The following is a 15,303-nucleotide window of genomic DNA, read 5'->3' as shown; positions in this document are numbered from 1 at the left end:
ATGGAGGGGGTTACAAGGCTTCAAAGGATTTTGCAAATATCAGGTAACTAATCAATTAGTAGTAGCTAGTTCTATTGTTCATAAAGAAAACATAAATAATATACTGCATTTAAAATTGAAGTAAATTTTTTTGAAATGGAATACTCTTCTTCCCTGTTAGGAATGTTTCTTTAGCCATAATAGATATATATATACATGCACACTGTTTAATAACACAACACCTAACTCATAAAAATACAGTCAATTCTTAATAATCCAAGAGCATACTAACTGGTTCGCAGTTACTCTATGATTAAAGTGCCATGAGAAACTTGACTTTCTTTCCTTTACTAGAGAGAAGCTGGTTAAGAAACTACAATACCCAACTTCTTGCCCTGACTATACTTACACTGTAGATCCCAAATCCCCACCACAGAATTTCTACTTGTTTAAACCCCAAGCTTCCCCAAGTGTTCTGGTTCCTGCCTTGGCTCTTCAAATCGAATTGCTAGAGAAAGTTGGAAGATCTTCAGAGAAATCAGTACTTGCTACCTCATTACTGGGTTCCCTAGAAAATTATTTCTTTCTGAATTATTTGTGACTTGATCCTCACCCCCCTGCCAACTCTACCAGTTAACCAGGTTAATTAATAATTGACTATATTAAGAAAGTATAACTTAGAAATCTCTGACAACCTGAAACCATTTTACTTTATTTTTTTAAAAGAAAATACATGTCACATCATTATATAATCATTTAAAAGTTATTCCAAGTTTTTAATCGGTTTAAATAATTTAATATTAATTATAATATTTAATATTATAGTTCAGTATTTTAGTAGTTAATGTTAGTGATGGCATAAATAATTAAATAATAAATCCCATGTAAATAGTCACTGAGGCTCAAATTAACACTGTATCAATACTGCTATATAACTGTTAATATTCTTTATAAAAATAACAGAAAAATTACCTTGGTGTTCTTCTAAGTCCATATCAAGTTGTCTAATTTCTTCATTAAATTGATTTATTTTTTCTTTTAAATCTGTTAACCTGTTGAAAATGTTATTTAATACATTTATGAGATAGTATATTCAGTGAAAATATTCAAAGATTATATTAGAAAACCTTCAATATTTTCTAAGCTGTATAAATAATATCTAGAAATAACATGCCCTATTCTGTTAGTACTACAAATTTAGAGAGAAATTTTTTTTCTAGATCTTTTTTTCATGATTCACATCTGAACTGCAAGTACATTTTGAGAATGTTAGGTTGTCTAACTTCAAGAGTAGACGTTTCCCCCAATTTTTTTAGCTTGCCTTAAAACACTAAGGAAGTAGAAAATATTTAATAACTTTTTTATAGGTTTGTTTCAAATGAACTAAGTTGGCAAATTAGTCTCAAAAATTGGAAAATAAGAGAAAATTTACCACTAACAGAAGATTATATTGGTTAAAATTCTAGCAAAAAGCAGTTGTGCTTATTATGAAACTATAATAATCATAACAGTGTGGTATTGGAATAAGGACAGGTGTATACACACACACACAATCACACACATATATGTATATATATACATATATATGTATAAATGAAGTAGAATTGTGAGTCCAGAAATAAGACCCTATATCTACATATAAGGTCTTACATGAAGAATTTTGAATTTTCTCTAATTCTCACCGAAGGATTTTTTAAAACTGATTTTAGAGAGGAAGGGAGAGAGAAACATTGGTATGAGAGGGAAACACCCATCAGTTTGCTCCCACATGTGCACCAACTGAGGATCAACCTACCATCTAGCCATGTGCCCTGACTGGGAATAGAATCTGCAACCCTTTGGTGTATGAAACGACACTCCAACCAACTGACCCACCTGGACAGGGCTATATTTTATTTTTGACAAAGGTGCAAGACAATTACATGGGGAAGGAATAATGTTTGTTAAAACAATATTTCAACAAAATGGTGCCTGGACAATTGGATATGCACAACAAAAGAATAAAACTGGACTCCTACCTTACATCATATACAAAAGTTGACTCAAAATGAATACATCTAAATGTAAGAACTAAATTATAAAACTCAGAATAAAACATAACCATAAATCTCTGTGACTTTGGATTAGGCACTGACACCAAAAGCATAAGCAACAATAACCAAAAAAATAAATAAAAGAGACATCATCAAACTGGCTGGTGTGGCTTAGTGGATTAAGCGCAGGCCTGCAAACCAAAGGGTTGCTGGTTGGATTCCCAATCAGGGCACATGCCTGGGCTGCAGGCCAGGTCCCCAGTAGGGGGCACGTGAGAGGCAACCACAGGTTGCTGTTTCTCTCCCTCACTTTCTCCCTCCCTTCCCCTCTCTCTCAAAAATAAATAAATAAAATCTTTATAAACAATAGATATCATCAAAATTTAAAACTTTTATGCTTCTCAAAGGACACAGCAAGAAAGTAAAAAGATAAATCTACAGATAGGGACAAAAATGTTGCAAATCATTTATCTATTAAAAGTTTTGTGTTTGGAATCAGTGAAGAACCATTAAACTTTAGTAATAAAGATAAATAACTCAATTAAAAAATGGGCAAAGGATCTAAACAGACATTTCTCTAAACAAGATATACATATGGCCAGTATGTACAGGAAAAGAAGCTCAACATTATTAATCATCAGGGAAATACAAATCAAAACCATTATGAGGTACTACTTCATACCCACTAGGATGACTGTAATCAAAAGGGAGATAAACAAGTGTTGGTGAGGACATGGAGAAATTGGAACCCTCACACACTGCTGGCAGAAATGTAAAGTGGTATGGCTGTAATGGAAAATAGCCTGACAGTTCCCCCCAAATTAAATATGGAGTTACTATATGAGCTATTAATTCCATACCTAGGTATATACCCAAAAGAAGTGAAAACATATGCCCACACAAAAACTTGTACGTGAATTTCACATCAGCATGCTAATAGCCAAAAACAGAAAAAAATCTAAATGTCCATCAATAAATGAACAAAAAAATATGGTATATCTACATAATGGAATATTTGGCAATAAAAAGAAATGAAGCAGTGATATATAGTACAACACAGATGAGCCTTGAAAACATTACACTAAGTGAAAGAATCCAGCCACAGGACCACATATATATGATTCCATTAATATAACATGTCCAGAATAGGCCAATCTACAGAAACATAAAGTAAGAGTAGTTCTCTAGGACTTGGATGGGGGGATGAGAGGGGTGATGTTTAGGGGTGTGGTGTAAATTTGGGGTGACTGAACTGTTCTAAAATTGAAATGATGCCTACATAATTCTGTGAATAAACTAAAAACCTCTGAATTGTAAGGTTTAAATATGTGAATAGTATGAAATAAAGCTGAAAATAAGATTGAAAGTTGCATCAGTATTATCCATATGAACCACAAAAAGTTACTGTAACAATATACACCTCTTATACATTTAGAATATAATTTAAAAAATGAGAAAGGGGTGCAAATGTCCTAGTATATATGTACTTACTGTCTCTCCATGCTAGCTATTTCCTGATTATCTTCTTTTACCTAAAAAGTCATCAAAAGAAAATACCCATAGTTTTTAAAGAATTACTGGCTGTTAGGCTATCTTAAAGAGAATTTCCTGCTAAGGTATGTTGCACTAAAATGTTAAATCTTGTCTCTTTCTAGAAACTTCTAAAAATTCAACCTTCAAATATAAAAGGAATATCATTAAGGAACTATTCATGAAGTTTTATTTCTTCCTCAAAAGAAAGGTTGGTGACATATTTTTGTACTAATCCACATGGTACCATGAGGTTAACACATCTTCAGGACTACATCAATTTACAGGAACATCTAGGATACAAACCCCAGCACAGAGGTAGGCTTGACAGATTTAGCAATCCCACTACGTTTGAATTTCAGATAAACAATAAATTTTACTATATATATGAAATATATTTATTTCTTTTTGATTATTCTTTGCTTATCTGAAATTCAAATTTATTGTATTTTATCTGGCAATCCTATCCAAGATCACTCCTCTCCTGCCTCCAATGGTCTCTTTGCAAGGAACTTCAGAGATTCTATATTTTAATACCTTTCTAGAATGATTCTAACACTTAAATAGCAGGGTTGATCCTTAAGGTCTTCCAGACCAACTGGGTTTGATCTAAGGTCACAAAGGAGAGCCATTTGTGGGCTCCTAACTAGAGCTATTCCCAAATACATATGCAGTTCTCCTATAGTTAGGATATCTCAGGATAAATAATAGGCTAATTATAAGTTAATATTCAATTAAAGCCAGCGTTGGTGTAGTAAGAAAGCTACTGCATACATGTGACATAACCTAATGACATTGTGATTTAATAGAAGATTTTAATTCCATTCACTTCACAGAGGCACTGATAGTAATAACCACAAAAAATCATTAGTGGTGAGGTACTTCATTTACCAAATAGGAAGCCTAAAACAAATAATGAAACAGATCTTCAGTAAGATTATCTAATTACTTACTAACTAATAAAGAAGAGTTTTAAATTTTCCTTATAAAAATCCAAAATATAAAAAAATAGCCAAATAATGCATGAACATCATATAAAATTAGAATGTAAGTCAAAAAGACAGTTTATATGAGGAATGTCTTTTACTAGATTTTCTTGGTCAAGAAGTTCATAGTAATTCAGTGAAGTTCAATTTTTTTTCACTGTTTTTTTTAAGCCAATAAACTTACTGGCTTTCTGTTCAACCTATATGACATAAATAAAATAAATTAACACATTTATGAAATTCTGACATATTAAAATAACTATGTTTGTTTTTTCTACCTGCTTAAGTAATCTCTCTCTCTCTTCCATTGGAGATCCCATGCTTTTGTCTTCAGCAATCATTTGATCTCGATGGGACTCTAACTCATCAAGTTTTTCATGCAGCAATACAGCCTCCTGTTTTACCTGGGAGTGTGCTATTTCCTGAAGGGAACAAAGAAAGAAAAATTATTATTTTATTAAAAACTATTTCAAACAGGTTTCCTTTTATAAGAATAAGGACACATTAAACCATGGGCATCTTTAAGTAGAGAAATCAAGTACCTAGAGTACTCAGTAATGCTACAAAACCCATTTCTAAACTGGAAGAAAAAAAATCCCTGTATATTTTCAGTCTGAGATTCACAAGAAGAGGGTAGACTTATTTTATTTTCTAAATATAGGACTTGAATGGAGATAAAGATATCTCTACCAATGGGAAAATAATTAAAAAAATGTCACAATGTATGTGCAACTTTAACTACAATATCCAATTCAAAGAATAAAGAACTGATCTCTAGAGAAGCGATTTTCAACTTTTTCATTTCATGGCAGACATAAACTAATTATTATAATTCTGCAGCACATTAAAAATATATTTTTTGCCAACTTGATAAAAATATGTAAAGTTTTGATTCATTCGTACCAGATGACTTGTGTTGGCTGTTGCCAATTTTTAATTAAACAGTGCAAGGGAAAAGAGGTCAGTCTCCTTTATAAAGTCAGGTATTGCATATTTTAAAAATTCCTGCAGCACACTACCTGAAAATAACTGCTCTAGAGGAAAAATATTTTCCCCTGAATAGGTCATATATATACTTCCCCACAATATTATGAGTGAACTGTATCCCCTGAAAAGATATATTGAGCCCTGTGGTGTAGTGATGGGCTTTAGAGGTGTCCCTGGGGCATGATTAAAAAAAAAAGATATATTGAAGTCCTAATCTCCAGTACCTGTAAATGTGACCTAATTTGGAAATGGAGTTTTTGAAGATTTAGTCAAATTAAGATGAGTTATTAGGATGGATCTTAATCCAGAATGAGATTTGTGTCCTTACAAGAGATAAAGACAGAGGCACACAAGGAGAATGCTATGTGATGACACAGGCACAGACTGAAGTGATGCAGCTGTGAGTCAGAGAGGATGCCATGGTCCGATGGCCACCACCAGAAGATAGCAGGGAGGGTTCTATCCAGAGTATCAGAGGGAGCATGGCTCTGCTGACATCTTGGTATCATATTCAGTTGGAAAAAAAGTTCATTTGTTTTTTTCTGTAAGATGGGTCTAGTAGCACTTAGTTGTCTTGAACTTCATTCGAAACAATTTTGTTAGAATATACTGTGACAGCTGTCATATCAACATGCATTAAAAAAAACTTGTCTAAATTAGTGAATTTTTTGTAGCCATTTTAATATTGATGGTGGAAGAAAATAAGCAACATTTTTGGCATTCTACTCATTATTATTTCAAAAAAGGTAAAATGCAATTGAAACAAAAAAGATTTGTGCAGTGTATGGAGAAGGTGCTGCGACTGGTCCAATGTGTCAAAAGTGGTTTGAGAAGTTTCTTGCTGGAGATTTCTTGGTGAATGATCTTCCACAGGTAGGTAGGCAAGACAAAATTGATAGTGATCAAATTTAGACATTAATTGAGAATAATCAACATTATATCACATGGGAGATAGCCAAGACACTCAAAATATCCAAATCAGTAAGTTATTGGTAAAAATGAAAAATGTCTTTTATTTTATGGAAAAAAACTAAATGGACGTTTTGGCCAACCCAGTATTTCCAGCCTCCAGAACTACTGAGATAATTTGTTGTTTAAAGCTAACCAGCAGTGCTGGGAAACTAATACACACAAACAGAATAGTTATGGTGTATTTGGCACTGTTCTACTGCACAAAGAGAAAACAGATATGGTTTATTAGATGACCAAAATAGCTAGGGATATTGGTGGTGGTGTTGGTGGTAATGGTGGCAGTGATAGTAATGCTGATGATAATGAAAAAAGAGACATCTGAAGTTGTTATTTATTGAGCACTGTTCTATGGCAGGAACTGTACTCCATATACTTTACACATTATCTCTAATACTCAAAACAACTCTATAAGATAGTAAGTGCTATCATCTCTGTTTTACAGGTGAGGAAATTGGAGGATCTACAGTATAAATAATTTTTCTAAGTTAACCAAAATAAAAGTTAATGATAATATCTGAACTCAGGCCTCACATCATAAACAAGGTCAAATTTGTAAGAGAAAGGACCTCCTTTTTGAAAGCAACAGAAAAGGGATCTTAAAAATAGGATAGAAAACAGGCTGAAAGTGACCAGAGGGGGGAGGGGAGGGAATTTCAGGGGAAAAGGAGAAGGGTTTGCAGGAACAAGTATAAAGGACACATGGACAAAAACAAGGTGGGGGGCATGGAAACGGAAGGGAAGTGGGGAGGGCTTGGGAGTGGGTGGGATGGAAGTAAAAGACAGAAAACTATACTTGAACAATTAAAATAAAATAAGATGAAAAAAGTTAATGTTTTAAAGTTCACAGGTGAAGGGTTATGTATATCAGTAATGGATTAACTTCAGGTGAAAAGGCATAACAATAAAATACAGATAAAAGAAATGCAAATATTTTGAGGTATCCCTTTCATAGCATCTTCCCCTTCATTTTGCTTAACCATCCTATAGATTTCTTCAAGTTGCATCTCCATAAAATTGTCCCTGAAGACTCAAGCTCACGTTGATCCTTCACCTAATTTTTAACACCCCTGTAAAATGAATTAGTAATACTTAGCACAGTATTAGTGAGCCACAGTAGATATTGAAATACTAGATGATTGATATTTGGTATAATGTGTTCCTGAAGAACATGTTAAAAAATATAAGCAGGGACTTCCGCCAAGATGGAGGTTTAGCTGGATGTGCCTGCCTCCTCACACAACCAAGTTTAGGGACAACTAAATATTAGCATCAGAAGGCACAACCAGAACACGGAAAACTGAACTTTTCGGAAGTCCGCTAACAACAAATTCTTCAGCCTGACCGGTAAGGGGCGAAACCGGCATCGGGTGAGGACTTACAAAGGAGGGCTCGGTCGGACCGGGCGCGGAATCCAGACGTGCGAATCCAGTCGCGCGGGTTCCAAACCCAGGATTGGACCTAGTGAGCCACCGAGCAGCCCACTGGGGGAGCGACACAGTGGGGAGGCGGTGGCAGCGAGTTGACTGTGGTTGCCTGGTTGCGCGCGAGTGAGGGAGTGAGCGGTTGGACCGGCGGGGGGGGGGGGGCCGGCGGCGGCGCGCCATTTCCCGCTCTGACCACGCCCCCACATACAGCGTCACAACCCAGCGACCTGGGGCTCCAAGGTGCTGCTTGTCCCACTTAAAGGTCCAGAACAGACCAAAAATGTCGCAGGCAGAACTCAAAGCCCCAGAGATAAATCTAAATGATGAAGAAATAGCAAAACTCTCAGACGCACAGTTTAAAACACTGGTCATCACCTTCCCTCACAGATCTGGTGGATTACAGCCACAAATTAGAGAAACATATGGAGGCTAAATTAAGGGAAATGAATGGAATTCCACAGGAATCCCATAGAGATGAAAAGGAAACTGGGACTCAAATCAATGCAGTGGACCAGAAGAAAGCAAATAATGGACAAACAGAAAAGAGTCAAGGAGCAAGAATTCAAAGAAATGAGGAGAGTCTTAGGAACCTCCAGGACATCTTTAAACGCTCCAATATCCGAATTATAGGGGTACCAGAGGGGGGAAAGACACAACCACCAGTGGAAAAACTATTTGAACAAATAATAAAAGAAAATTTCCCCAATCTGGCAAAGGAAATAGACTTCCAAGAAATCCAAGAAGCCCAGAGAGTACCAAAAAAGTTGGACTCAAGAAGAAACACACCAAGGCATATCATAATTACATTAGCCAAAATTAAAATGAAGGAAAGAATCCTGGAAGCAGCAAGAGGTAAGCAATCACCTACAAAGGAGTCCCCATCAGGCTGTCAGCAGATTTCTCAAAAGAGACCTTACAGGCAAGAAGGGGCTGGAAAGAAATATTCCAAGTCATGAAATCTAAAGACCTACAACCAAGATTGCTCTACCCAGCAAAACTTTCATTTAGAACGGAAGGAAGGACAGATAAGGTGCTTCTCAGATAAGACCAAATTCAAGGAGTTCATCATCACCAAGCCCTTATTATATGAAATGTTAAAGGGACTTATCTAAGAAAAAAGAAGTTAAAGAAACATGAACAGTGAAAGGACAACAAACTCACAGTTATTAACAACCACACCTAAAACGAAAGCAAACTAAAAGGACAGCTAGAGCAGGAGTGGAAACATAGAAATGAAGATCTCAAGGAGGGTTAGCAACAGGGGAGTGGGAGGAGGAGATGGGGGGAGAAGGTACAGAAAACAAGTAGCATAGACAGTAGATAGAAAATAGATGGGGGCGCGAATAGTTTGGGAAATATAGAACCTAAAGGACTTGAGACACATGGACATAAACTAAAGGGGGGTAATGGTGGGGTTGGGGGGGCAGGGTGGAGGGGAATGGAGGGGGGAATAGAACAACTGTAACAGCATAATCAATTCAAAAAAATAAATAAATTTAATTAAAAAAACTTTCATCAAAAAAAAATATATATAAGCAATCGGCAAAAGTTAACTAGAATTAGTGACTTATATTTTGATTTGAGAATGCTGTAAAAATTCATGTTATTTTGGGCATATGTGTACTGACACCAAAAAAAGACGGGCATCAATATAAACACTAAATCTGAGGTTATAGCTTACACCTTTTTGTGGAAACTAAATTTGCCAGGAGAAATAAGAATTGACTCTCTCCTACATGCCCTAAAAAACAGTAAGACATTATGCAAGCTAGGTGTATTAATATTAAATGCTGTCCTTTTTCTTTGAGGCATATTTCTATCATTACAGAGATCCAAAAAAATAAAATTTGTGTGTACCCACATAGGGCAATCTGATACAAAAAAAATCTTAATACTTTAAGCAAACTATTTTAACAGCAAATTTCCAAAATAATGATTACAAAATACTCATATTCATTTCTTTTGCAAGCTAGGTGACAACAATCATGTCAATCTACAATTGTTACTAATTTTATCATCATTGTATCCACAAGATTCCATAAGAAATCAGGAAAAGGCAGGCAAAGTTTAAGGTGCAGAGAGTATATTGAAGTACAAAGGACATGAAAATGTAGTTCACAGAGAAAGAAATACATTGGGAACAACAGATGTATAAAAAGATAATTCAACTTCATGCATAAATAAATGAAAATTAAAACATGATAGTAATTTTTCTTAATAAACCAGCAAAAATGGAAAAGGTGGGTAATGCCTGATGTCAGTGACAGCAGGTGAAATTAGGCACTCTCATATTTTCAGTCTAGGAGTAGAAAATGCAAGGACCTTTTTAGAAGGCAATTTGGCAATCTCACAACATTTTAGAAGCATGTAATTTTGACCTATTACAAAAAATTTATCTTAAGACATGCTCATATAACTTTGTATAAAATGTATGTTTTCACTGAAGCATTATTTATAATCCCCACAAACTACAAACAACCTATTCATTACAAGGCTATATTACAGTTATTCAATTTAATATAATGCAATACTTTTAAAATAATGCAGGAGCTTTATAAGAGCTATGTAAATAGACAGTTAAGAATGTTAAGTGGAATTATGCTGCCGATGGCTCTGGCTGAGTAGCTCCGCTGGTTGGTAGGGTGTCATCCTGATATACCAAGGTTGTGGGTTTGATCTCAGGTCAGGGTACATACAGGATGAAACCAATGAATGCATAAATAAATGCAACAACAAATTGATGTCTCTCTCTCTCAAATCAATTTTTAAAAAAGCTGCAAATGGAATATTAAGCATGAATCCCACTTAATGTTTTCCAGAACAGTAAAACCACATTAGGATTATATGATTGTTGTGAAGATTCAACGACAATGTTGATGATATATGTCAAGAAACCAAAAAACCATATAGAACACAATAAATATGTAGTTCTGTCTGGAAAGAAGGCAAAAAGCAATCAGGCATTTTTACTTTCATCTTACTCAAATTTTTAAATTTATAAACATGGTTTGTGAATTAAAACTGCTTTAAGTAAACAGATAAGAAAATGAATGCAAGCTTTTACATCTTGAACTGATCTCTGTTGCTCTTCATTTGCTTTTGGTCCCTTGTTCATGTCTTTAAATGACTACGAGATTTTTGTGTGCTGCAGGAGAACAAATGACTTGTTTTGTACAAAGTAGGTACTCAATAATTGAATCTAATTCCTTACTAAATTAGGATAGTTATGGTACTGAATGAGAAAACTTATTATATTAGTATAAACTGCTAAAGAAATATGTATTTGAATGTGTTCCATTAATATGTTTAGCTGAATTATCTTTTGTAGCTGAGTAAAATAAGAAGCCTTATTTGATTTTTATACTTACGGTTTCTAGACTCTCTTTTTTCATGTTCAGTGAATCTAGTTGTTGCTGAAGTATATCTAATTCCTAAAAGGAGGGGAAAGAAATATACATACAAATTACATTAAGAATAGATTTCCTTCTGTTTCTCAACATTTCAAATATGTATGTGACAAAGTAAATTCTGTAAACATCTTCAACATGTATCCTGCAATATGAGTAAAATTTATTAACATTCATTTTTATTTTTGCCAACTTCATTATTTCTAAAAATTGTGCCAAGATTCACTTCAATTATAAAGTATAAAAATACTTTATACACTTGATTGAGGTAGCCAGACCTTTTCACACTGAATCATTAATATACCATAATCATCAGTTTCAGAAGTCTTCAAATTTGTTGTCATTGTTTAAAGTTATGATTTTTAATTTTGATTTTAAGCAAGTTTTCATATCTTTTGCCTAATCCCTTTTGAAAATTAATCAAGTTATATTTTAATATTTTATTTTAGTATAGTAAGAAGACTTAATATGTCCCTAATTTCTTTTAGAGCCAAGGCCTATAGCAATTTATGTGACTCACTCCTTTCAGGGATAAGATCCTTAAACTAATTCTTACTCATTTGAAAACCCATGTGCAGCTTTAACTATATTTTGGCATTTCTGTAATATCTTTTTTTCATTGTTTCATTGTATGTTATAAATCCCGTCTAAAATAAAAGTTAAACTGTCAATGAAAGAATGTCTGAGAAACTAGAACTACTTTCATTGCTGGCATTTGCGGGGACTAATTCTCTGTCAACTGGTTTCAGGACACCTGGGCATGAAAGAATACTGTCTTCCAAGTCTGAGTTGCTGGCAAGATTGAACATTGGGAAGATTCTCAATAAAGAATGAGAATCTTTATTCTTTCTTTATTTGGGTCCCTCAGCAGGCACCCAAATTGGTTATTTAAACATCGCAATTGGGGGCAACTGCTGTTCAAATTAAGGACATAGCAGGTAAAAGATTTGCTGCTTATTGGACAGGAAGAGAAGGAAAGAAAGTAAAATATTCATATGACTTGGCTATATGAAGCCTTTTCATGTTGCCATTAAAAGTTCATTAAAAAACAAATATTTTCATATTTCTTTATGACATTCAAAAAATGAAGGATGCATAGAACTAAACAAATTATATAGTAAAAGCTAGGTCATCATGCAGCATAAGAAAATAAAGTTTTCTAGATCAGTGTTTCTCAATTTAAATGTCCATATGAATCATCTGGAGACCTTGTTAAAATGACTGATCAGTAAGTGTAGCTGAGCTCTCGGGGGATGCTGCCCACAGCAGCGAGATTGCTATATGCCTGGCTCAAAGTACTAATTAGTATTACCTGTAATAATTTCTCATTTGTGGTTTTCATTTCTATGTACTTGACTTGTTTTTCAGGAGACATATTTTTGATAATGCCATCTGCTGCTTGTTTTTCCTGTTCAATCTCCTCTTCTACACTTCGAATTTGCTTCTCCTTCCTGAAATCAAAAGTATGCATTACTATACTGAGGGGAAAAATCCCATTGATTAATTCTACTTATGTGCTGGTCTCAATTAAATAGGGTACTTAAATTCATTCAATCCTAATGTATGATCTAAAAGTCCTTACAGATGGACAAAATAATTCTATGTGACCTGTACATAATGTGGACCCCATCAACACAGACTTATTTTACATCTTTCTCTTCTCAACCCCCCAATGCTGCTATTTCTTTACTCTCCATTTTACTTACATTCTTGTAAGAAAACATTAAAATTTTCACAGAAAGTCATTAAAGCTTTCTAAATATGAGGATGTATTTACATTTTTTGTTATCATACTCTCAAGTCAAGTAAGATAGTTAAATATTAGAGTAGTAGTTCTCAAACATTTTTGGCCACAGAATTATTTGATCAAGTGAAATATTGTATGGAAGTTTACCATGTAAATCATATGAAGTAGCACAGCTCTGACTGAACTGGGAGCAGGGAGACCTATATTGTGATTTGATTTTTTTTTAAATCATAGCTTTAGATGAACATGTTTTGCTTAAATTTCCCAATATCTGCTTTAATTAAAGTGGTATTCCACATATTATCAACTGTATTTTAGCAAAATAATAATTTTCCAAAACAAAATCTTTATTATATAACTACAAGAGATACCAGTTATGTGCCTGTTGTTACCCTATGCAAGGTCAGTTATCAGTAGGACAAAAATTCTGAAAAAATATAGAAAAGGTAAGATGCTAGTTATCATGTAAATATTTTAAGATCAACATATAAAAAACTTTCCTGAAGACAAATTTTAGTCCCAATGACATAAAATTCTGAGTTTCAAAATATGATTCTATTTAATCTCTACTATTCTACTATTTAAATCTACTATTTAATCTTTTTCACATGTGGGCTCTAACTTCCAGTTTTCACGACCACCAGCCAAGCCATACAGATCCACATACTGCCCCCTCAATCTTTAGTCATACTCTAACAAAATAAGGTAAACTCAGAAATCTTCCTATAAACATATCATAATAATTGAATAATGAACACAATGAAACAGAGCACCTGGATTTTTTATTTTTGTCTCACTGTAGAACAAGGAGTGATATCTTTACTTTGCACCTCAATTACTACAGTGTTCCAGGTTACAAGTATGCTTGCTGCTGCTACAATATATGGGTATATAGGCTCATAGAACTTACAAGCAGAAAAAATTACTATTTCAATCTTTTTGTTTCATAGATTAAGGATACTGAAACCTAGAGGAGCTAATCTTTTAAAACTAACTCATGCTGAATTCCATGATTACTCACCTCTAATAATGACTCATAACCATGTTTTTGCCTGATATATCTCAGTGTAGTTAGATGGAAACTGAGGTACAGTATCCCATTTTACAGAGAAGTTAACCGCACAAGGAAGGTAAGTGACTTTTTGAGGGCCACATAATGGCCATGTGTCAAATGTTTTGATGTTTTGAGCACTTTGCTCCTGTTATAACTTGGCAGTAAAGCCCCAATGATGGTGTCATAAAAATGAATAAATAACGAAGTAGAAACTCAGAGGACTACTAAACTTGGTGGTATCTTTTCAACTTGTTTCTTTCTAAACACAAAATAACTTTAGGACTAACAGTTAAGTCACTTTAGCTGTTTGTCTTTCAAAGTATGCATTTTCAAAATTATATGCTTTAACTCACAAAGTAAATTTGTTAATATTTAAATTTGTTAAGAGTCATTAAATACAAAGGTTATGTAAACCACCTTATTACTTTGAAGAAGTCAAAGATGACTTTAAGAAATTATTCTTCTGGTCAATCTTTTGCTAAGGAAGCCTAGTGTTTGTCTTTTTTTAAAATCTCCTGTTCACTGGGTACAAAGGTTAAAGCAAAGTGAAATGCGATCATATGACGTACTTTTCTTTTCAATGGTGCAGAAGAAACAGATTAGATTCCTTAGCACACCAGTCTCAGAGAGAAAAAAGAAAAGGTAAGTCTTATATTTATTTACAGGTTTGGTGGCTGTTGAAATTTTTAAAAAATTCATATTTGTTTGTTAAATCTGTACAAAACCTTTGACTTTACTAAATGATGAAAGAGCTGAAAATGTAATTATATTTTCACACACTCTAGAACACAGGTGGCAAACACAGGGCCGACAGGCCAAATCCGGCTCTCCACCTTGTTTTATCCAGCCTGGCACCTTGTCTCTACCCAGCGGCAGCACTGAGCTTCTTGCCCCTAGTTAAGGAGTAGTTACATTTATACAGTCCTAAAATTATATTTAGCCCTTTGAAGGAAACTATGAAGCTAATGTGGCCCTGGTGAATGAGTCTGACACCCCTGCTCCAGAAACATTAAACTTAAATTGGCCAAAATTTTTTTCCTAAATAATGCTATCATGTAATAAAAATTGATTATTTTTCTTTTTCAAAAAAGGTTTCACCTATCCAATCAAATTTATTAAATCATTTTATTTTGAAATATATTAATCACAGAGCATTCTGAAGCAACATTAAATTAAAAAACAAA

General features: G+C 34.1%; 1 protein-coding gene across 3 annotated transcripts in view; it reads right to left on the bottom strand.

Annotated features, from left to right (window-relative positions):
- IFT74 (intraflagellar transport 74) overlaps positions 1–15,303 on the bottom strand; it is a 142,908-nt gene that overhangs the window by 59,695 nt on the left and 67,910 nt on the right. For all 3 annotated transcript variants that reach the window (XM_053656476.1, XM_053656474.1, XM_053656475.1), the window contains 5 exons: positions 12,631–12,769; positions 11,280–11,342; positions 4,807–4,950; positions 3,504–3,544; positions 952–1,031 (listed from right to left, as the gene is read on the bottom strand). In XM_053656476.1, coding sequence (XP_053512451.1) covers positions 952–1,031; positions 3,504–3,544; positions 4,807–4,950; positions 11,280–11,342; positions 12,631–12,769 — 467 coding nt within the window. The remainder of the gene's footprint in view (positions 1–951; positions 1,032–3,503; positions 3,545–4,806; positions 4,951–11,279; positions 11,343–12,630; positions 12,770–15,303) is intronic.

Source organism: Artibeus jamaicensis, unplaced genomic scaffold (genome assembly GCF_021234435.1).
Source record: "Artibeus jamaicensis isolate MK-2021 breed Jamaican fruit bat unplaced genomic scaffold, CSHL_Jam_final scaffold_1964, whole genome shotgun sequence".
Lineage (NCBI taxonomy): Eukaryota > Metazoa > Chordata > Mammalia > Chiroptera > Phyllostomidae > Artibeus > Artibeus jamaicensis.
Note: the sequence above shows the minus strand (reverse complement) of the source record. Positions and strands in the feature narration are given on the sequence as shown.